At 51.9% G+C, this 23,334-nt stretch overlaps 3 protein-coding genes across 5 annotated transcripts in view; 2 read left to right on the forward strand and 1 right to left on the reverse strand.

Moving 5' to 3' along the window:
- Positions 1 to 14: 14 nt before the first annotated feature.
- On the reverse strand, positions 15 to 4,129 carry Atf5 (activating transcription factor 5). Of its 3 annotated transcripts, none has more exons than XM_057761004.1 (3): positions 3,923 to 4,129; positions 2,628 to 2,921; positions 15 to 1,263 (listed from the first exon to the last, which is right to left on the reverse strand). In XM_057761004.1, exons 2-3 carry the CDS (start codon positions 2,803 to 2,805, stop codon positions 596 to 598), a joined length of 846 nt encoding a protein of 281 aa, XP_057616987.1. In that variant the 5' UTR covers positions 2,806 to 2,921; positions 3,923 to 4,129; the 3' UTR covers positions 15 to 595. The 3 variants fall into 3 exon arrangements, with proteins under 3 accessions (XP_057616987.1, XP_057616988.1, XP_057616989.1); XM_057761005.1 differs by lacking the exon at positions 3,923 to 4,129 and adding an exon at positions 3,130 to 3,321; XM_057761006.1 differs by lacking the exon at positions 3,923 to 4,129 and adding an exon at positions 3,101 to 3,321.
- Positions 3,865 to 23,033, forward strand: Nup62 (nucleoporin 62). Its single transcript, XM_057760998.1, has 2 exons — positions 3,865 to 3,998; positions 20,384 to 23,033. Exon 2 carries the CDS (start codon positions 20,460 to 20,462, stop codon positions 22,017 to 22,019), a length of 1,560 nt encoding a protein of 519 aa, XP_057616981.1. The 5' UTR covers positions 3,865 to 3,998; positions 20,384 to 20,459; the 3' UTR covers positions 22,020 to 23,033.
- Positions 3,935 to 23,334, forward strand: part of Il4i1 (interleukin 4 induced 1) — a 28,199-nt gene continuing 8,799 nt past the window's right edge. The window contains exon 1 of the mRNA XM_057760994.1: positions 3,935 to 3,998. The gene's annotated coding sequence lies outside the window, so the exon portion shown is untranslated. The remainder of the gene's footprint in view (positions 3,999 to 23,334) is intronic.

Consider the following 23,334-nt stretch of genomic DNA (forward strand, 5'->3'; position numbering starts at 1 on the left):
CAAGGCCACAGGAAATTCTGCATTTTATTTGTGCCCATAACCCCTGGATGCTCACCCCACTAGACGCGACCCTTCCCCAACACCTTTACAAAACACTGATTCTCTCCCAGAGCTAAAATGACCCCTAGTTACCAACTACAGCCACCCTTTCCTCTCCCTTGGCCAGCAGATCTCCTGCTCCGAGGAGGCGGCTCCTTCCCTTGGCTGGCCTATCACTTGGATCCCACGTCCCCTCATTAACCCTCCCTCCCTGACTGGTCTTATCCACAGCTACCCTGAGGGGCTTCCTGCCTTACCTCCATGCCAGGCCCAGCAGCCCTCCCACACCCAACTAGGACTACCTGCAAAAACACACTTGTTTTAGACTCCAGAAACCAGAGATCAGGCTGGGTCCTCAAATTCCCTGAGGGCCCTGGCTCCTTAGCTGCACTGAAGGGCTACGGAAACTGACTAAGCCAAATAACCCGCAATGGGGGTAGGTGGGGAAATCCAGACATGGCTGGGATAGGAGAGTGAAGCAGGGGTGGAGTACGGCTGGGGGTGGAGGGATAACGGACCTCCTAATGGACCTCCCTCCTCCAGCTGGACCTGCACCCTAGGCGCTTCGGGTCCTCTGGCTGCGGGCCTTGTACACCTCAATTAGCAGGTCCTTCACGTACTGGATCTCCCGCTCCACAGATTCGGCCCTCTCCCTCAGCTCCCGGTTCCGAGCCTCCAGCCCCTGGCACTCGCCCTCCAGGGCCTCGCCCTCTGCCCGCTTCCTCTGGCGGTACCTGAGAGCCGCTGACTTGTTCTGATCTCTCTTCTTCTGCTTGCGGTCCCCTCGGGTGGTGGCAGGACCAGGATAGGGGACTGGGCGGGAGGGTGAAGGCAGAGGGGCCAGAGGAGGAGGAGGAGGCTGGGGGACAGGCAGGGCTGCTAGGTCTGCATCGCATGGCCCAGCCTCATTGCGGCAGTAGACAGCCAGCAGGTCTAGGGTATCCAGAGGAGGAGGCTGAGGGAGGTCAAAGGTGGGCAGGGGCAAGGGCAGGGGCAGGGAGGGTGCTGGTGGTGGTGGTGGGGGGGAGGGTGGTGGGAGGAGTGGGGCATCAAGGAAGAAGTCTTCCATCTGTTCTAGCTCCTTCTTGAGCAGGGATGCCATGGCTTCCAGGTCAGGGGGTGCTGGGGATGGTGGAGGGAGGGTCCCTGGGGGCAGAGGGGCCTCCAGAGGGAGGAGGGCCGTGAAGTCAACCCGCTCTGTCATCCAGTCAGAGAAGCCGTCACCTGATGGAGGGGGAACATAAAAGGCCCCTGAGGTCTGTGCTTCACCTACCTGGTGCTCACTCATGTCCCATTCACTCAATGTGACAAATGACCAGCCAGCCTGACAGCAGACCAGTAACTCAGGCAATGAACCAGGCAACCAAGCAAGCAACCCACTCACCCACCAAGTAGTCAAGCAGTCAACAGAACAGCTAGCTTACCCACCAAGCCACTAACCATGAATTAACCAACTAATCAGTGAGCCACAGAATCTACCAGCTAACCAACTGACCAATAATCTACTAACCAATGAACCAGCCAATCACACAACAAACCAACCAACAAATTCATTAATTAATGAACAAGTCAGTCAATCAATCAGCCAACCATAGTTTACCAAACAACCAATAAACTGATCCACTAACAGTGAATGAGACAACCAACCAGTCAGCCAAGCATACTGTTCAGTAACCAACCGAGTAACCCATGAACCAGAGTTCACCAGCCAACAATTAGCTAACACATTAACCAATGAACCAGTCAAACCAACCAGTCAGCCAATCAAACAGTTTACCAGGGAACTTGTTGATAAAACTATTCAACTCCCTAAGCGATCAATGAACAAGCCAATCAATAAGTCAAGTCGGTCAACCAATCAACCACCTAATTTATGAACTAACCAATGAAATAATGGGCCAACCACTCAGTGAAACAGTCAACCACCTAATGATCCACCCAACCAAAGTCAGCTACTGCTTCTCTAAGCATTCTCTTTACAGTACGGCTGCTTGGCTGGGCCTGCTCTGTAGCTGCCAGCAGTTCTCTGCCTCTCCCCAGGGGCTGATTCCTCTCTCTCTGGATCGCTTTCTCTCTCACACCCCGTCTTTACTCATTCTTTTTTTCTGTTTTTGAGAAGTCTAGGTTGGCCTGCAACCCGTGGGCTGCAGACGGGGAGCAGCCTGACAGGGAGAGCTACAGGCACACGCCACCAGGTGCGCCTGCTCTTTAGTTACCGACATCCCAGTGTGAGCCAAGCATCTGCTATATAGTCAGAAGAGAATGATGTCTGCCCAGAGTGCCTTGACGGAACCACCCTCAGGCCTTCTCGTGGCTCCTTTCTTCTCATCCCTCAGCCCTCACTCATTCAGAAGCTGTCTGCTTAGAGAACGTCACTCTCACTCCCGCTCAGCCGCCGTTTCCTACTTCTGGCTCTTGTCAGTGTCCTGATGTTCCATGAGCTCTGAGCCCTGAGCAGCTAGCACAGTGCTAGGCACCCTGAAGGCCCTCAGCACTCATCTCGTGAACGCGTGAATTCTTCCTTTTCCCTGTGCCCCGCCCCTCCCTGCCTCCAGCTCAACCCATCTCTACTTCCTACCTGTTCTTACCTGCCAGGGGCTCTCCCCCCCCTGGAAGCCCGCCCTCCAGGGCTCCCCCAAGGACCTCATAGGGGCCCAGGGGGGCAGGGGCCAGGGGGAGTTTCCCATAGTCTACGAGCCAGCCCAGCCCGCTAGCTGGGAGCAGGGTCCTGTCCAGCTCCAGCCCCAGGGTCGCCAGGAGTGACATGGCTGGGACAAAGGCGGAGGACGCCAAAGGCAGCGGAGGCGGCACCAGCAATTGGGAGGCAGTTTCCTAGATTGTTCAGCTGGGTGAAGACAGGCACCAAGACGACGGCGGAGGACCTGTGAGGGAGACAAGAGGGGTGGGGTTGGCTCAAAAGCGGCTCGACCCACAGGCAACTCGCACTTCTTTCTCTCTCCAAATTCCAGGGCTCCACATATTCCCAAGGGGATTCGCGGAAACGCCCACGCCATGTCTCCTCCCTCAGCACAGAAACCTAAAGTTTTCCCAGGGGAATTACCTCCACCCCTCCTGCCCGCCTCATCTTACTCCTCTTCAGAAAAATTTGAATCCCAAGGGAATTTTCTTCTAGCCATGTCCCTTCGTCATCAATATTCCTTCAGGTTTTGCTCCCTTTAAAGTCCACCGACTCCGCAGGGGTCCCGAGAGGAACTCCGCCAGGCCTGGGCCCTTCATCAGTGTCACTCTTAAATCCCATTCTACCCTCAAAATTTTAGGTGACTTCTGCAGCCAGTGCGAGAAGCCCCGCCCACTCGGCTGTTCCCGCCCTCAACTAGCGAGTCCCAGAGGCCCCGCCCCTATGACCATAGCGCCACCTATCAAAGGCGTTCTTAAACCTTGTCTTCCCTGTCAATCTAAACCAGTCACCGCCCTAGCAGGCGCCTGATTGGAGGCCTGAGTCAGCGCCTCAAGGAACCCCGCCTCTCTAAACCCCACCCTTTGTTTCTGTTAGCGCAGGCTCAGACCCTGAAAACAGGCCATTGTTACGCCACTAGTGTGCATGTTTAGCCATGTACTGGCTGCCCTTCGTAGTTCAGGCTGTGGGGTGGGTTAATGCGCGTGCGCACCAGGGAAGGAAGACCCTCTGGGAACTACCGCGCAGGCGCAACGGTGCGCGACCAAATCTTATAGCACCCTCCCCCACAACTCGAGCCAAGTGCGCATGCTCAGCGGACGCGCGGCCACTACTTTCCCTCTTCTGCGCCTGCGCGCCCGTGGCTCATCACTCTGCGCCCCCCACGAGGCCGGCCCGTGAAGCCCCGCGAGCTCTGTGAAAGGGCGGGAAAGGCGGTTGGCGAGGGAGGGGCGAGCGGTTACTCACTCCATGGCTGCGGGAAGGAGAGGAGGCGGCGGCGGCCTCAGCTGAACAGACGGTGGGAGCGGAGAGTGCAGGCGCGGTGAGCGCGGAACCGGGGCAGGGGCACGACGGGATCACGGCTACAGAGCCATGGCGGAGGCCGAGCGGGCGGAGGCGACGTGGCGGGAGCGTTAGGAGAAGTGGTTCTGAGAAGATCGAGAATGAGGCGGCCCCGGGGCCTGGGCACAAATATACTGGGGGCGGCGCAGCGCAGGCCGCCAGATCCCTCCGCGCCCCGCCCCTGCGTGGCCCCGACGGGGCGGTGGCGACCCCGGGCCCGCCAGTCGCCCAGACCCTCCACCCTCTGCTTCATGCCGGGGGCTCGGGCCCTTTCTGATTTGATGGGATCCTACCCCATCTTTGTCATGCCCGCAGCCAGCTCGGCTCTCGTTCTCTCTCCCTGGTTCACGAATTTGCCACCAGTTCCCCAACCGATGTCGCCCCGAGAGCCCTCGTGGGTCGAGCCTATCGTGGGATGGCGAGTTCAATCTGTCTTAGGCCTCATAGCCGAGTTCAAAGCAGAAACAGCAAGATAATGCCTCAGAAGTGTGTATAGACAGGCGTCTAAACGCACAAATAGAGCACAGGGCTCTTAGCTCAATTTTTTAAAAGATTTATTTATATATAAGTGGACACTAGATTTCATTACAGATGGTTGTGAGCCCGCCATGTGGTTCCTGGGAATTGAACTTGGGACCTCTGGAAGAGCAGCCAGTGCCCTTAACCTCTGAGCCATCTCTCCAGCCCCTCTTAAACATTTATTGTATATGTGTGTGGTAGTCAGGAACCGGTTCTCCCAGCATGTGGGTCCCAGAGATGGAACATCGTGTTTGATAGCTTTTACCCAGAGTCATTTCAGGTACTTCTGTGTATTCTGTTTTAGTTAAGAACCCTGGTCGCCTGATTTCACCCCTCGGTTTCTCCTCCCAGACCCTGAGCCATCCATAACATGTCCACGTCTCTGTGGCCGCTCTCAGGGTTTTACCATCGCCACTGCTGACCTCCTCGGCTGTCTTATCAGATGGTTGGTTCTTTGTTTTGCCCCTTGCTCTGACTTCCTTTCGGTCCTTGGCCTCTTACTGACCCCCCCATCCTGTCTAAAATAGGACATTTATTCCCCCTTTAGTAAAAGAAGCCCTGTTGTCCTCCCCCAGGCTGATGCGTGGTTCCCGCTCGGTTTCCATCTCTATCTAGTCATTCCATCTGGAAGTCAGCTTACCTGTCATATTTGTAGCAGCTGAGAGACTTGAGTCAAGAGCCGCCTTATGGGTTGGAGGTGGAGCTCAGTAGAATGCTTGCCTGTTTCACTCAGGAGCTTTGGATTCTGTCCTAGAACCACCTAAATAAACTAGGTTTGGTGCTTACCCGTAATTCCAGTGTTTGGGAGATGGAAGCAGAAGGGATCATGAGTTCAAGGTCATCCTGCCTGACCTCACTGTGTTTTTAAGAAAACAGTTTCAGAGCCGGGCGTGGTGGCGCACGCCTTTAATCCCAGCACTCGGGAGGCAGAGGCAGGCGGATCTCTGTGAGTTCGAGACCAGCCTGGTCTACAGAGCTAGTTCCAGGACAGGCTCCAAAGCCACAGAGAAACCCTGGCTCGAAAAACCAAAAAAAGAAAAAAAAAAAGAAAACAGTTTCAAAGGCAGGGCCTGCAGGAGTGTTGGAAGTCAAGGTCAGGGCATGAGCCACCAAGTGGTAGCTCAAAAGTGGGGGGGGGGGCAGTGCTCATGCACGCCTTTCATCCCAGCACATAGGACTCAGAGGCAGGCGGATAGGAGTTAGAGGCCAGCTCTGGTCTACAGAGCGAGTTCCAAGACAGGCCCCAAAGCTACACAGAGAAATCCTGTCCAAAAAATCAAAAAAAAAAAAAAAATGGAGTTCAAGACTTCCCTGGACTAGAAAGTGAGCTCTTGGCCTATCTAGGGAGACCCTGATTTTCAAAATAGAGTCTATTTTTGGGGCAGGGTTGTAGGTCCACGGTGGAATGCTGCTTTCAAGGCCCTGGGTTCCATTCCTGGGACTGTAAAAGAGAAAAAGATTCAAAGCAGATGCAAAAAACTGATGTTGAAAGTTACAGGAAGAAAGTCTTTGGGAGCTGACCATCTCCCCTTGGAGTGGGCACTCTGCTGTCCTCTGCCAGTATTTGAGCACAGGTTCTGTAACGGCACGATTTGTGTTCAGAGTCTGTCCTCTCTTGCCAGCAATGGGGCTGTATTAAGTCTGTGTGGAGTGTGCTTAAAGCTAGTCACTGACACAAAGTAGGTAGCTACCTGAAGGCTGCCCCTGACACAGAAATGGGTGTGTTCTGTCTCCACTGGCATGCTTTCAAAATATCACTGGTCTTACACTTTTTCTTGTGTGATGTATTAGGGATTGAATTTGGATGCCTTGCATTTAACAGGCCAAGCCTTCTGCTACCCTAGAGAGAAAGAGAGTGTGTTTTGAAGGTCTTGCATTCCCGGCCAGCCTTGAACTTGTCTGTGTAACTGAGGCTGGCCTTGTGCTACTGAGTCTTCTTACCTATGACAGATGTGCACCACCATACCCTTTGTAGGTAATGCTGGAATGAACCCAAGAGCATCATACATGCTAGGCAGGCATCTACCACCTAGACTGCATCCCTGATCCTTTTCCCGTGACATTTTGTTTTTGAGACTGTATGCTGTGCTGCAGTGCTGGTGCTGCTCCTTCCCTTGTTTTTTTGTTTTTGTTTTTCATTTATTTTTGCTTCTTTGAGATGGGGTTTCTCTGTATAGCCCTGGCTGTCCTGGAACTTGCTCTGTAAGCCAGGCTAGCCTTGAACTCATAGAGATCCATCTGCTTGGATTAAAGGCATGCCCACACCACCTGGTGAATTTGATATTTTAAAATAAACTTTTGGAATAAGCAGAAAGGTTGCAAAGACTGTGCAGAGTGGGGTGCCGGGCCGGTTCTTTTCCCCCTTGGTGCATCAGTCACAACCAAGGGTCTGTACACCCTTTTTCTGTCCCAGCGCCCCACCCAGATGCAGCCCTTCCCCCCATCCTCCTTGACTCAGTCGTGCTGTGTGGGTGCTGCTTTCCACATTTAGTTGCCATGACCCTCTCAGCATGTGTACAGCCATCACTTTGTGTGGTTGTGGTGTGTCGGCATAAGGCCTGTGAGCCTTGTCCAGTACCCAGGTCTGACTTGTGTGTTCATCGTGTGTCATTCTCTCCCTGACTTTCTGACTTTTACCCAGATTTAGATGGCAGCCTCGCCTGTCCTTTAAAAAAATAAAAAAAATTTAAAAAAAAGGCAGTCCTGTTGGGAGCCAGGAGCAAAGGTGGAACTGCTTGGAACTTTTTTCTAGTGCGGAGGGGCTTGTGCTGAGGAGTGAGGCGGCTGGTTGCAGGCAGTTGCATCAGCCCTGGCTCTGATGGGTAGGAATGGGGTGAGGGGAATTCTCGGAGGGGGGGGGCACAAAGCACCTGGAAACAGCTCCTAGGTAACAAATCTCTGGATAGAAGGTCCCCTGGCAGCAGTGGGGAGGGGTACTTGGAGGGGTGTGCCTGGGCAGAACCCAGAGTATCTGGGGCTTTGTGCTAAGAAAGGGCCTGGCATCCCAGAGGCTCCTAACTTGGTTATGAAAGACAAGACTGGGGCTTGGAAAGGGAAAGAGAATTGTGCATGGCCACAGTTGTCCTTGATAGGTAGGACAGGGTTCCCCCACCCTGCCAGGGTCCCATGAGTCCTCAAACCCAGACTGTTCCCCAGGTTTGTTCTTTGCTTCAGTTGCTAGATGCTATCTGTACCAGCCTGCCTTAGAGGAGACATACTGTACTGGATCTGCTTTTTAATTTCTGGTTAGTGTGCAAAGAAAGGGCTCTCACTGTAACACTTCCTATGTAGCTTTGCTTTTGTCCACCCAGCTGCTTCCCACATTGCCTGTACTGTTGCAGCAAGCCCTGGTTTCCCAATTGAGGGAACAGCCCTGTGATAGAAAAGGCTTGGGCTTTGTGGGGCCTGTTTGTGGCCAAGGGTTGGTTTCCATCTGCAGAGTAGAGTGAGCACTGGCTTCTCAGTTGATTTCCCAGTGTACGTGCATGTGGCATCGTATCTGGCTCATTTTCCTAAGAGGACCTACCTGGCACGGGGAGATGAGCCTTCAGCACACACTGTAATGCTCGGGTGCGTGAACTAAGGCTGTAGCTGAGGGAACGCTCCTAGGAGATCCGAGTCTGGTGTAGCTTCCTTCCTGTCTCACCATACTTCTACATTCTGACCTGCCTAACAGATGGGCGGATATCTGTGTCATGACCATCTCCTCCAGTACATAGGGAACAAGATCAGACTTGGTTCTTTCCCAGAATCCTCCCCATAGTCCTCAGCACTGTGCCGCTGCCCCCCACACTCCCATAGATAGCAGGTACACTTCCGAACGAGTGGTTTGTGTCAGAGCAGGGAACTTGATACCATAATCCCCACACAGTGCTAGGGAGCAAGTTAGGCTGTGTCACTAAGGCCAGCGGGCTGGGGTTGGAGGTGGGTGTCCTGGCAAACAAGGGCAGGAAGGCCAAGGCCAGCTCAGCTGGGGAAAGGGCAGTGCCACGTGGCCAGGTGCTCAGAGTTCTCCAGTGGATTGTGTTGTAACTCTCGTCTCTGTCAGGTTGGCCCCATGTTTCTGCACCAGCTCCTGCATTGTGAATGTAACCTGCACTCATTTGTTCCCCGTTGCTGCTGTGATGGATGGGAACTTAAAAGACTTGGACAGCATACATTTGCCACCTTAGAATTCTGGGGTTTCCCAAGGCATTGGGTTCCTGGCTATACCAGTATCTAGAGGTAACCTCATTTTGAGGCTGTGGCCCCTTGTATCCCTCGGGTCTAACTCCGCCTCCATCCTAGCCACTTCTTCCTCTGAGCCTCCTGCTTTCCTTGTAGAAGCCCTGTGTTTGTGCATTGGGCCTTTTCAGATAATTCAGGGTAACTGAGTTTTGGAAGAGCCTTTATGTAACTTGTCTAAACAGAATGCTTTGCCAGTGGAGTAATATTCCCAGGCCGTGGGAACTGGTGTGGATGAATCTTGGGTGGCCATTATCCAGCCTGCCACATCTTTGCTCTCAGCCTGTGTCATCTAGAAGATACATGCCCTTACAGAAGGAAAGAGCTGGGGAGACTGGCGACAGTTGACTCTGTAGTGTTCTGGAACCTAGAAGCCAGTCCTGATGACTGTGTGCCTGGCATCTTGGTGAAGAAAACGGGGACAATGACAGCCACTTCAGAGCAATGGTGGGAGAGGGTCAATTGTGAAAGGACCCAGGCGTCAGGAGAGCCCTCTTGACATCCGGGCCACATCTGAAAGAGATTGCTGGTTTTACTGGGCAACTGCTGAGTTGATAGGGAAGACAGGAGTCTAGATTTTGTCCAAGGTTCAAGTTAGGACTATTACTGCGTACTTTAGAAAAACTTGAAACCCCCACAGTTTGTATCTGGTCCCTTGGAGCTTTAGCATGGAATGGGGAAGGTTGGAGTCTTCATGGCTGTACCACATTCCAGAGTTTCTGAGAACCTTTGCAGGGAGGGACCTACAGAACAGGACTGTGGAGAAACAGGTGGCTACTGGAAGGGGTCCTTGACCCTTAGTGCCCCTTAGCTGCCTTTTATGCCCCACCGGATGCCACCTCCTACGGAGCTAAAGGGTGACCTGGGCTTTCCCTGGATTATATATGCTAGCAGGGGGTCAGGAGCTGCCCTGGAACTGGTTAGATGCTTGATTACTTTTGGGGTTGCTCTCTATGGAGAGATAACGCACAGTAGTCCATCACCATGCTGGACCACATTCTTTGCAGTCTTGCCTGGCTGGTAGTACCATGGATGTTGCTTTGTGCCACACAGGTCAGGGGGATTACTATAGCCCTTTGTACTCCCACAGCCTCCCCAGTGCTAGGGTTACTGGCATGAGCCCTAACTGCGGCCTGCAGGAAATAGGTATGAACCATAATGTGAAGACCTCCCAGGAGCCCTAGATTCCTTACTGCCCCCTCAGCAGGTGGGCAGACCCCACTCCTGGGAGACACTGAGAGGACAAGGCTACCAGATCCTCTCACCTGGGCTACATCCATAGCAGTTGGGGACAGGAGACGCTCTCTGTTTCTGCCGAGTTAGATTTGAGAGTGGCACCTAAGCAGATCCTGGGAATGATCTGGGATATTTCCTGAGATGGACTGGAAGACTAGAGGGGTCTTGTGCTGGGTAGGCTAGACAGAGGGAAAATCCCTTGTAGGAGAGGTTCAGCAGGCAGCTACTAAGTTCTCTTGACAGTAGCAGGTTCCCACCTCACTCAGGGCAAGAGATGCCTATCCTGGTGGTACGGGCTTATAACCCTGGCTCTTGAAGATGGAGACTAGAGTGGTTAATTTTGAGGCCCTGGCAATTTTGAGACTGTCAACAAAAATTTTTAAAGGGATAAGGGTATGGCTTAGTTTAGTAATAGGGCCCTCTTGGCATACAAGGCACTGGTTTTACTCCCAGAGCCACAGAAAGGGACAATGGGGGGGGGGGCACCCTGCCCTTGCCTGCAGCCTGTTATCGCCCAATTCCTAGAGAAACCATTCCATACAGCCTGGGTGAGCCCTGCCTTCCCTCACTGCCTCTTCAGAAAGCTGCTGCTGAGAAAAGGGCCCCGGGAAGGGCACAGTGACAGGAGTCCACTAGGCGCTCTGGTACTTCCTGACATTACTCATTTCAACCCATTCCGCCCGTCCTGGCCTGCCTAGCAATGGCCTTACTGGTCTTTTGCTCTTGGGACTCATTCCCAAGCAGAGCTATATGGTACTGTGCTGTCTCCCTGCCTCCTCCCCTGACACCCCCCCCACACACACACCTCCTTTCCTTCCTTCCTTCATTCATTCATTCATTTAGGGGCAGGTTCTTGCTGTACAGCCCAGACTGTCCTAGACTTTTATCAATCCTCCTGTCTCAGCCTCCCAAGTGCTGGAATTGCATACACTACAACAGGCTTCTTACTCTTTGAGACTAACATAGTTCATGGATGGATGTGTCAGGTCTGTTTAGTCCTCCATTGGTTTTATGCCCTGGAGATATGTGTGCAAGGCAAGAGTGTGCTGTGCAGAGGCCATGGGTGCCTTGTTGAAAGAAACTGACCTCAAGCCACTTCCGGGTTGTTTGCAAAGTGTCTGCCACACCCTACAGCACCTCAGTTCATCTCTTCTGTGGCCTACCCTAGTGGTTGTGAAATGGAGCATCTTTGTGGTCTGACATGGATTTTCAGGAGGCTGGTGGTGATGAGAATTTCCAAGGAGCAGACCTTTGTCTAGAAGGACGTGGTAACCTGAGATCACTACCCCTTCCCACCTTGAAGCTTAGCTTCTTAACAAGGGGCTCCTGTAATAGCTTCCCTGGACCCTTCCCTAACAACGTTTTGGGGAAGCCTGACACCATTTCCTGGGACTTCTGGTACTGTTATAAGCAGAGTTTGACATTGTTTGATGTATGGTCCTGTAGCTCAGTTGTGTTGGCTGTCCGCTCTAAAGGACAGGTAAAGTTGGCGGGAGTGGTTTTATTTTGCTTACTCAGTGGATGGCATCTGAGTTTTGTGGTAGTTTGGGTTGGAAGAGACATGGACCTGACTAACCAATGCCTTTATCACATTTAACAATGGGTGTTGTAGGCTGAGCTGTGTCTTGCTGTCTTTGTTGGCCCCACAGGTCTGTCCTGCTTACTGTGTTGGGTGTTAAGTGGCCAGCTGTGTTTATTATTAATGTTGTGTGGGTGTGGTGGGCGTGAAAGGTCTGGAGCCTCCTCAGATGAGTGAGTGGTAGGCTGCCGGGCACAGTTGCTACACAGCCAGCCAGCAGCAGCTGACCCCAAGTGTACCTGGAAGCTGGCTTCCCAAGCCTGCTGGAGGGGATAATGATGTTTGTTTACAGAGAAAAATTAATTTCCTGAGTGTCTGTTAAGCGGTGTGAATGGATATGTCCCAACCATGGACTGCAACAGCAGCCAGAGTGAAAAACAAGTTGGAAGCAACTTACAGGGAGAGTCTGTGATATACACAGAGAAGGATTAATGACAGTCTGTCCCTAAGGGAAATGTTACAGGAGCTACTCAGAGCACTGTGGAGCTCCTTCGTTTCTCTGTGTGAGCTTTTGTAAGGTTATGTGCCCTGTGTGTGCTTTGCCCAAGGAGGCCAGAAGGCAACTCTAGAACTAGTTAGAAGTTGTAAACCACCTGTTGTGAGTGCTGAGAACCAAACTAATGTCCTGCAAGAGCAATAATAAACTCCAGCCAGCTCTCCAGTCCTTTCCTTTATGAAACTGTCTTGCTGTGTAGCCCAGGCAGTACTCCTGCCCCAACCTCACAAATGCTGGGTTATGGTCATGAACTATCTGGCCAGGCTGTAAAGACTGCTTGAATAGTAAAGGTACCATCAGGCCAGGTGTGTTGGCTGCAGGGGCTGAGAGCAGGGGAGAATCTGTCTCAAACTGGTACATCTAGAACCCTACTGAGACCTGTGTGCACCTGTAAGAGTTGCTGCTTAAACCTGGGGTTCAAGTTCGTCCTAGCCAATGGAAGGACCCTACCTCAAAACCTTTCCTTTAGCCCTCTCTGCTACAGGCTCCTGGAAGCACTTGAGCTGGTTAGGTTTTTGGGAGTTGGTGACTGTTTGTCTCTTGCTGGTGGAGGCCCTAGGGAGTAAGGAAGATGTAATTGCTAATTAGCTGTGGACTGGTTTCTGATGTACAGAAGGTTTCCTCTGGAGGAGGGAGGGAGAAGGCTGAGGACATGCAGATGTAGTCATTACACACACGGGGACATGATTTAATCAGTGCCACCAAAAGCCTCATGCCTGTCCTCTACCCAGTGAGAGACTATGCCTGCTTCAAACAATGCCTTCTATTTTTGTTGTTACTGCTTGAGACCAGATCTTGTTGTCAGAGCTGGTATTGACCTCTTGATTCTCTTGGCTTCTTTTCCCCTTTACCTTGAGACTTGATGGAAAAGTCGTAGACGTGTGCACATATGGGAAAGAAGTATGGTAGTAGCTGGACACCTGCTGGCTAGGGAGTGAGGGAGCAGAAGGAGCAGGTGACGGCCTCCTTCTTCCCCCTCTCATCGCCTTCCAGAATTCAAACCAACCTCATGAGCTTTTTCCAGGGCCTCAGGAAACTCCCTCCCACCCCTCACCACTTAGCATATAGATTAGGCAGAGCGTGTGTTCAGTGTCCGTGTGGTGCTTGGGGTGTGTGTGTGTGTAGCTAGCTCACTGCCTCAGTCAGGTCATGAATACCAACCTTGAAGTCTACTAGGGTACTACTGGTCTCCAAGGTAGTAGTTGTGCTTGGTCCTGGTGGTGGCGGGGGTGGCATTGCCATCTTGGAAAACACATCACATTACAGCGGATTGTAATTTCTGAGATAAATACAGAAAAACAAATGCTTTTGAGTAGCAGCCTTTTTAAGGCACTTCTATTTTATGTGGGTGTACACACTTGTTTGCATGAAGTCAGGACAGCTTTTTTTAATTTTATATTTATTTATTTATTTTGGTTTTTCGAGACAGGGTTTCTCTGTGGCTTTGGAGCCTGTCCTGGAATTAGCTCTTTTTTTTTTTTTTTTTTTTTTTTTTCTTTTCGAGACAGGGTTTCTCCGTAGTTTTTGGTTCCTGTCCTGGAACTAGCTCTTGTAGACCAGGCTGGCCTCGAACTCACAGAGATCCGCCTGCCTCTGCCTCCCAAGTGCTGGGATTAAAGGCATGCGCCACCACCGCCTGGCTTCAGGACAGCTTTTGGGAGTCAATTTCTCTGAGTCCTATGGGTGGAACGCCGGACAGCTGCTTTACAGCAAGTGCCTTTACCTGATGCTGTCCCCCAAGACCCTTATTGTTGTGTTTGGACAGAAAAAGTATAGAATGTGTTTGCCTACATATTTAGAAACTTTCCTGTGAAAAGCTGAGTATGGTGGTGTTGACTTGTGATCCCAACACCTAGGGCAGCAGAATCCAAAATTCAAGGCCAGGTCTCCATTCCTCAAGGACCCTAGACGGAAGCATAGGTTGACAGCCTGGGTCAGCGGTGGCTTGGGATCAGGACCTTAGTATTGAATTAAGCCACGTGTGATCAAACCACCAGGTGTGGGGAGGATCAGGCACTTGACTGCTCATTTATAGGCAGGTGTGAATTCAAGTACACATGTGCACATGCTTGTTGTAGAATGGAATATTTGACTATGTAAAGGTGTGTGCTGTTACACCTTGCCTGCCTAAAGCACCTGATTGGTCTAATAAAAAGCTGAACAGCTAATAGCTAGGCAGAGGGGGATAGGTGGGGCTGTTGGGCAAAGAGCAAAGTGAGCCAGGCAGACAGGCATGGAGGAAAGAAGCAGGATAAGGTAAATGTGCCCTGGGGCAGCACAGATTAATAGAAATGAACGTTACTTTCTGATTTTTTTTTTTTTTTTTTTTTTTTTTTTTTGGTTTTTCGAGACAGGGTTTCTCTGTGGCTTTGGAGCCTGTCCTGGAACTAGCTCTGTAGACCAGGCTGGTCTCGAACTCACGGAGATCCGCCTGCCTCTGCCTCCCGAGTGCTGGGATTAAAGGCGTGCGCCACCATCGCCTGGCTACTTTCTGATTTTTAAAGCTAGCTAGGAACAAGCCTAAACTAAGGCCAAGCATTCATAATTAATAACTCTCCGTGTCGGGGTTTAGGGGCTGGCGGTCCATAAAAGCCTGTTACATATGCTTGTGGAGGACAGGGAGCCATGTGAGGTCTCTTCCTCCACCCTACTGAGACAGGGTCCCCCACTGGACCTGGTCTCTCCTCTGGTCTGGCCATCTTAAGGTTGCCTCAGCCTTTTTCAGCTAGAAGGCACTGGAGGAAACATGAAGCTGGTTTTGTTTCCTGAGGGTTAGAGAGTTTTCCTCCCTGACAGAAGTGGTGGCGTGGGAGTGCAGTGATTCCAAGGATACATGGGGCATATTGTGGGGGTTGGAGTGTGGCCAGGCCTCCTGGGGATCAGGTGTCCCCCCCCCCTGTTATTTATTTTTATGTGCATTGGTGTTTTGCCTGCGTGTATGTCTGTGTAAGGGTGTTGGAACCCCAGGAGCTAGCGTTATAGACAGTTGTGAGCTGCCATGTGGGTGCTGGAAATTGAACCCCAGTCTTCTGAAAGAGCAGCCAGCGCTCTTAACCGCTGAACCATCTCTCCCAGCCCTCAGGTTCCCCCTTGTCATGCCTTTGTCTTCTGTCTTTCCTCTGCAGTGACCTTTGGTCCTGCCATGGACCTTTTCCTGCAGATTTTTATGTCTCAGCAAGGGAAGACTTCTGGTTAGAAGGGTGTGCTGCTCACAAAAGCAGCAGCAGAAGAGAAAGCACCCTGTTTTGGTTTTTTTTTTTTTTTTTTTTTTATGTATACAATATTCTGTCTGTGTGTATGTCTGCAGGCCAGAAGAGGGCACCAGACCTCATTACAGATGGTTGTGAGCCACCATGTGGTTGCTGGGAATTGAACTCAGGACCTTTGGAAGAGCAGGCAGTGCTCTTAACCACTGAGCCATCTCTCCAGCCCCCTGTTTTGTTTTTTAAAAGACATAATCCTAGGCTGGTCCCAAGTTCATTGGGTAGGCGACAGACCTTGAACCCTCGTTCCTCCTGATTCCACCTTCTAAGTGCTGGCGAGTACAAGCATGTGCCATTATGTGCGTCTTGTTGGAGCTCTTAAAACTATTAAGGGTGGAATAGGAGTGGGAGGACTATTATTAACTGTCTCTCTCCAGAAGGTTCCTTCAGAGAGCTAGCTGCTGTCCAGTTCTTTCCTGGCTCTGTGTTATCATGGCACCACCTGGTGGCCGTTGACTGTATGCCAGGACAAAACCTGACTGGCGGCTTTTTTCCTCAGCCAGCCCCTGACAGGGATCTGATTTCCATCCATTCTTTAACACCCTTACTGTTTTCAGATGGAGAACTTGAGGCATGGGAGCAACCTTAAGACTCAGAGCCCAGGACTAGGAGGAAGCCTGCTCCTTGTCCTTGTGCTGCGCCGTGCCAGGTAGCTGACAGGAAAGCCCTGTAAGAATGTGGGGCAGCAGGAGTCTAGGGTAAGGGTGCCATCAGGACTTCCATCTCCACGTGACTGACCCAGGCCTCTGTGTGTTCTTGAGGAGGTTACATCCCATACCCTCTTTTATCCTGTTTTCCATTCCGGAAGGTTCCAGGGCCTGCTGAGTGGTGCTCTGGCTGGTGCTGTGATGTAATGTGGCAGTTACCAGCTCTTGTTCAGACTAGCCATGAGCACTTCCATAGTGTCCAGAACTAAGCAAGTATCCATGGTCAGGCTGTCACAGGTAGCTGCTTATTGCTGCTGGGGTCTTGGTGGGCAGTACCTACTGTGCTCTCACGTAAGACCTCGCTCTTGCACATTGCCCCCTCCCCCATCTCCAGCTGTTCCTTGACCTCATGCTAGATTCCCTCTGGCTGCTCTCTGACCACCGTGGGCAAGATTCAAAGGAAATGGGATGACACCATGTGACCCAGCGTTCTGACTTGTTGGCTCTTCTGCCTCCTCGCGCTATTATTAAAAAGAAAGAAAGACTGTTTTTGCTTATTGGGGGTCCTGCCACCCAGCTCTTATATAAATACACAGAGACTTGTTCTTGCTTAAGAATGCCCAGCCTTAGCTTGGCTTGTTTCTTTTTAAAAATTATCCCAGCTACCTTTTGCCTCTGGGCTTTTACCTTTCTCTGTTCCGTATACCTCTTTCCTTCTTATTCTGTGGGTGGTGACTGGGTGGTCCCTGCAGTTCTCCTCTCCTCCCTTTCTCATTTCTCCTGTCTCACACCTTTCTGTTCTCTAGACCTCTCCTATTTAGTCTTATCCCTCTCTCCTGCCTACCTGTTGGCTGTTCAACTCTTTATTAGACCAATCAGTGCTTTAGACAGGCAAAGTAACACAGCCTCACAGAGATAACAAATGCAACATAAAAGAAGGCAACACATCTTTACATCGTTAAAAAAATTCCACAGCATCAACAAATGTAGCACATCTTAAATACAACACTCTGCTGGGGGACCTGTGTGTGCAAGTGGGTCACCAGAGGTCATCTCCATCTTGAGCTCATCTGTGTCTGTCAAGCCCTTTAGCCACATAAGACACACCCTGCCTTGTTTTTGTTTGTTTTCCCATCACACTAGCTCTTCTAAAACGTACTAGGGATATCCGTTGCTTTGCTGAGAACAGCACTGTTGCCACAGTGCTCAGCTTTCATGTGGATGAGTGTCCAGGTGGAGTGTGAGTGACTTTGGCATGCCGGCTGTGACACAGCACACAGAAGGAAGCAAGAGGAACCGTCCCTAGCCATTAAGGCTCAGCTCACATCAGAAATCCCAGGAGGTGGGAGGAGGGTGTGGAACTGGGGAGAATTCAGCAGCCTGGGTGACTCTTCTGGCCTCAGTGTGGCTGTCTAGCCCGTGTGCCATGTTGTGGGCCTGCTACCTTGGATTAGCTGCTTCCTTTCCCTGGGCTCTAGAAGCCAGTCCTGTGCTGAAGATGGAAGGGCTGCAGCTGAAGGGCTTCCAAGGCTTAGGAGTCATCATGTACTCGAGTCAGGCTTCCCTGTGCTTATCTCTGTCACCAGAGCAGTTGAAGTTCCTGACCTGCCTTACCACCTCACCTTCCTCCCAGCCCATTGTTTTCCAACTTCTTTTCCAGTTTAGCCCTATACTTACCAGGCCCCTGTAGCTTCTTTAACAAAGAGTCTGAGTCAGTAGGATGTGGAGGTGGGTGGGCCTCTGAGCTGGTGTACATAGTTGAGTTCTTGGCTGCATAATGAAAGCTTATCTTTAAAAAAAAAAAAGTTATTAGTATGGTGCTTGTGGCTGTGCCAGTACTGATGCCCGAAACCAAGACTATTAATGTTTGGCAGGATTTGGGTGGTCCTCTCCTTGCAGTCCCGGGACCTCACACACGGTGCTGCACACTGATAGCTGTCCTAACAGAGACAGTATGAGTAGCCAAACCATTAGCGTCACAGGAGGATTGTGTCACGGACTAGGAGGAGAACCACGTTCCAGGTGCAACTGAGTGCCTGTCTGAAGCCAGGGGGGTCATCTGAGTCCTGAGGGTCACCCCTGTGGTCTCTGACACCACCATAAGTCACATTAGCATAGACTATCTGGCAGGTGCCTGTTCCGGGAACTTGGGTTCCTTCCCAGAAGTGGGCACGATCCTCCTGTTGTTCAGTCTCTGCCTTCCTCCAGGCCCTCCTTCCCTAGTCCTTAGTGGCCTCGTGGCTTCCCTTCCTATAGTTGCACTTCCACATGTCCTGGCACTGTGGTCTGAGCTGGTGACTTTAAACAGTGTCACAACACTGTGGTACCATGGAAGCTTGACATAATTTTTAGTAACTACAGTGAGCTTTCTATAAATGGAAATTTCAGCTGTGGTTTACTAATAGCAAAAGCGTACACTGAGTTCTTAAGAATTGAGGTATGAAGCATAACTGATTGGGTCTTGGGCAGCTAAAACTCACCAACAATGAAGTCTCTCTCAAACCAGAGTTGTCTGGATGCTAGCAGAGGCCCCCGTGGACCTGCCATGACCTTTTGAGAGTAAAATATTCTTCCCCAGAAGTTCCTGTAAGCTCGAGAGGCAGGGCCCAGATCAGAGCAGACCTTGGCTGTCCTCAGTGAAGGAAAATGGAACCCGACCTTACTTCCTCCTGAGTCCCATTACCCTTCTGTGCACTGTCCCCACAGTGGGCAGGGGCTGCTGCCCAGAAGCCTCAGGACTGCTGGCATTCTCGTCACGGCCTGATGACTCACGAGCAGGGCCACAGATGAAATTCATAGTAAAGCCGAGGTTAGCCACACCGGCTTTTCCAGGGACTGCACAGCTGGCCATTGGCGCTGCCCGCAAACCTCCTTCTTACTCTGAAAATGTCAAAGGGACAGTGAGTACCCTAAATCAAGTCTTCATATCAGCTGCTCAGCACACTAGGTGCCACCCCCCACTTTGCTGAGGCAGGACTGAGCTCAGAGAGGCTTATTGTTTTTGTTAACGTGGAGAGAAGGACTGGGTCACTCAGATCCGCTACACTTGGCATCGGGTTTGCTCTCCTCCAGTTGCTTTCACAACTCAGAACAGCAGACAGGTGGGGCAGTGTGTGCCTGTCATCCCTGCATTTGAAAGATTGGGGCAAAAAGGATTGTAATGTTGAAGCTAGCCTGAGAACAAAATGTCAGTTGCTGGGGGGTGGCTTGATCAATAGAGTGATTATTTGAGAGGGTCAATCCCCAGCACCCACATGAAAAAGCTAGACATTGTGGCCAGTGCTGTAATGACAGTGCAGGAGGTGTAGATGGGTGGTCCCTGGAGCTCTCTCGCCCACCAGCCTACCTAACTTAACTGGTGAATTGCAGGTCCCAGCGAATATCTCTCCAAAGAAAAGGTAAATAACAACTGAAAAAGACGCAACACACACACAATTTGGAAGCCCACCAGTGGTGCTTCTCCGCTGTGGAATGAGCCTTTGGGCAGTGCTGCCCACAGAAGGGATGGTCACTGAGCTCTAAAGGGGACATTCTGCCTCACTTTCATTCTACAAGGGATGTGTGTCTGTGGTGTTGTGTAGGCTGCTCAATTTTACATCTCTGTCTCTGCCCCACGCCAGAATGGGGGAATGCCGTGACTCCATCAGGTCCACTCTACTGGCTCCCGTCTCACACCTGCTAGTTTGTGACCTGGGGATATGATGGCAGCTTTCCAGCTATCTCCATAGTGCTGATGGGAAAAAGTCTTGCCTCCTAGTTGGTGCCTGCATTGCTCCCTGTCACCTTCCTCACTGCCTGGAGCTGCTTCAGTTAGAATCCAGTGCTCTAAAGGGTGAACTATGGCTGCTCTTGGCTTACTGAATGTTCTCTCTTTTCTTTGTCCCTTCCACTCATTGGTGGCAGCTGCTTGTTCTTTTTTTTTTTTTTTTTGGTTTTTCGAGACAGGGTTTCTCTGTGGCTTTGGAGCCTGTCCTGGAACTAGCTCTGTAGACCAGGCTGGTCTCGAACTCACAGAGATCCACCTGCCTCTGTCTCCCGAGTGCTGGGATTAAAGGCGTGCGCCACCATCGCCCGGCCAGCTGCTTGTTCTACCTAGAGGAGAACCCCAGATGAAATTAGTTGACTGACTTGGATGGGCTCTCATGCCCACCCTGAGTTTGGAGGGCCCAGGCCTACTCTGCCTCTAGAATCAAAGGCGAGTGCTGGCAGCCTGGAAGAGCTGGTACTCGGAGCTGCATATGTCCAAGGTTACTCACCTCCAGTTGGTTTGCTGGAGCTGGTTGGGTTAGCAAAGGATGAGGCGGGGCTGCTGCCAGCTCTGCATCCAGCCCGCCACCCTCCACACCACTGAGCTTGCCTGTCCCAAACTGCCATCTGACCATGTCACTTCCTCTGCTCTAGAAACCTCCCCAAGGTTGCAGACGCTGACGGATTTGTCCCAGAGTCGGAGCAGCTGCCACCTGGAGATTCCACAGCCATGAGTGGGTTTAACTTTGGAGGCACCGGGGCCCCTACTGGCGGCTTTACGTTTGGCACTGCGAAGACTGCAACCACTACACCCGCCACTGGCTTTTCCTTCTCTTCTTCCGGCACTGGAGGGTTTAATTTTGGGGCTCCCTCCCAGACAACTGCAGCCACCCCTTCCACTGGCCTCTTCTCACTCACCACACAGACCCCAACCACACAGACACCAGGATTCAACTTCGGGACAACACCTGCTTCTGGAGGAACTGGCTTCTCCCTGGGGATCAATACCCCAAAGCTCAACCTGAGTAACACAGCTGCCACATCAGCCACAGCCAACACTGGCAGCTTTGGACTTGGTAGTAGCACCCTTACCAATGCCATCTCAAGTGCTGGCACCTCCAGCCAGGGGACAGCCCCCACCGGCTTTGTGTTTGGGTCCTCTAACACTTCTGCTCCATCTCCTGGCTCCACGGGGTTCTCATTCACCAGCGGCAGTGCGTCCCAGCCTGGAGCCTCTGGCTTTGGCCTTGGCTCTGTGGGCAGCTCAACCCAGCCCACAGCACTGTCTGGCTCTCCCTTCACTCCAGCCACGCTGGTGACGACTACAGCAGGAACAGCACAGCCAGCTGCTGCTGCACCTACTGCTGCCACCACCAGTGCAGGGTCCACACTCTTTGCTTCCATAGCGCCTGCTCCTGCCTCATCCAGTGCTACAGGGCTCTCGCTCTCAGCTCCAGTGACAACTTCAGCCACTCCTAGTGCTGGGACTCTGGGCTTCAGCCTCAAGGCCCCTGGGGCAGCTCCTGGCCCCTCCACCACCATCTCCAGCACCACCACCTCTGCCACGACCACCTCCACCACAACCTCTGGCTTTGCCCTGAGCCTGAAACCCCTAGTGTCAGCTGGTCCCAGCAGTGTGGCCACTACTGGGACTGCTCTGCCTGGCTCCAGCAGTGCAGCAGGGACTGCCACCGGCCCCGCGATGACCTATGCGCAGCTGGAAAGCCTGATCAACAAGTGGAGCCTGGAGCTGGAGGATCAGGAGCGGCACTTCCTGCAGCAGGCCACACAGGTCAATGCCTGGGACCGCACACTGATTGAGAACGGGGAGAAGATCACCACGCTACATCGGGAAGTGGAAAAGGTGAAGCTGGATCAGAAGCGGCTGGATCAGGAGCTAGACTTCATCCTGTCACAGCAGAAGGAACTGGAGGACCTGCTGAGCCCATTGGAGGAGTCAGTGAAGGAGCAGAGTGGCACCATCTACCTTCAGCATGCCGACGAGGAGCGTGAGAAGACCTTCAAGCTGGCTGAGAACATTGATGCGCAGCTCAAGCGCATGGCACAGGACCTCAAGGATATCATCGAGCACCTGAACATGGCTGGTGGTCCTGCAGACACCAGCGACCCACTGCAGCAGATTTGCAAGATCCTCAATGCACACATGGACTCCCTACAGTGGGTGGACCAAAGCTCTGCCCTGCTGCAGAGGAGAGTGGAAGAGGCCAGCCGCGTGTGTGAGGGCCGCCGCAAGGAGCAGGAGCGCAGTCTGCGCATTGCCTTCGACTAGCCCTGCATGAATGGGGGGGGCTTCTTGGGTGGTTGTGCTGTTGAGAGGAAGGTTCTTTGGCTTGACTTGCACTCAGCAGAAGTTGTACAGGGCATGGCACTCGATGTAACCTGTGTGCTCTGGGGCCCAGCATGAATATCACTGAGCTCTAGGCCAGCATTTAAAGAACAAAGACAAGGGTTCCATTCAGTTCTAATCCATCCAATTTGGCCTTCAGTCACTCCAGTATGGCTGTGACTGTGGGACAGAGCGCTCGCTCTGAAGGAGATGCTGGACAAGAAACTTACCTTGGATGGAGACATGGTGGGTTTGAAAGCCCAAGGTTTCTGCTCCTCTCCAGCTCCCATCTAGCTCATGTCCTCCAGAGCATCTGCCACACAAAGCAGTCACCGAGGCACAGTGAGCTAACAACTGCTTTGACCTGACTACCTCCTTCACTCCTAGATGGTGAGCTCCTGTGGCAGGAACCGATTACCCTTGAGGCTAGAGTGACAGCAAATTTGCTTCTGGATATCCCAGTGTCAAAACTATCTTAGTCACAGTCAGATGCACAGTGTTGAAGGCTAGCAGTCATGTCCTGGTCTGTTTTATTTCCTTGTACCTTGCTGTAGCCTCTGTGATCCCTGATCAAATGTTGCTTTTCTAAATAAAGAAAAATTTGTGAAATCAGACCTGCTGTGGACGTAAGTGGTGAAGAAAGGTCCCAAGACTCGGCAGGGCAGTGCTGGTGGGATGTCGAGTTGTGGGCCATTGGGTTGGAGCCACTGATTGAGCCACATGGGCCCAGTCTTTACCTTCCTTGGGGTAGGTGGGGTGTAGGTGCACATGGGTGGACAATCATCCACTGCGTGCAGGTGTCATTGTGATGTCATCAGTAGCGGAGATCAGGGTACACTGGGAGGTGATATCCAGATGCTGGGTTCATGCTGTGCATTTGACAAATGCTCTTACAGTCTGAAGATTCCAGCATGGAGCCACAAGTTATTTCCTTTGTTTATGTTGGGCTTCAAAGTACAAAATGGGGTGGCAATAGAGGAGGGATCTCAGCTGCTAAGAGCACTGGCTCTTTTTTTTTTTTTTTTTTTTTTTTTTTTTTTTTTTTTTTGGTTTTTCGAGATAGGGTTTCTCTGTGGTTTTGGAGCCTGTCCTGGAACTAGCTCTTGTAGACCAGGCTGGTCTCGAACTCACAGAGATCCACCTGCCTCTGCCTCCCAAGTGCTGGGATTAAAGGCGTGCGCCACCACCGCCCGGCTCTGGCTCTTTTTTCAAGGACCCTGGTGTGATCTCTAGAACCACATGGTGGCTCACAGCCATC

Source organism: Chionomys nivalis (genome assembly GCF_950005125.1).
Source record: "Chionomys nivalis chromosome 23 unlocalized genomic scaffold, mChiNiv1.1 SUPER_23_unloc_1, whole genome shotgun sequence".
Taxonomy (NCBI): Eukaryota; Metazoa; Chordata; class Mammalia; order Rodentia; family Cricetidae; genus Chionomys; species Chionomys nivalis.

Bases quoted from the DNA above. Each gene is read 5' to 3' on its own strand.
- Atf5 (XM_057761004.1), bottom strand. From the start codon at position 2,805: ATGTCACTCCTGGCGACCCTGGGGCTGGAGCTGGACAGGACCCTGCTC. The intron at 1,264-2,627 runs GTAAGAACAGGT...CCCCTCCATCAG, and splicing joins GGGGGGAGAGCCCCTGGCAG to GTGACGGCTTCTCTGACTGG.
- Nup62 (XM_057760998.1), top strand. From the start codon at position 20,460: ATGAGTGGGTTTAACTTTGGAGGCACCGGGGCCCCTACTGGCGGCTTT.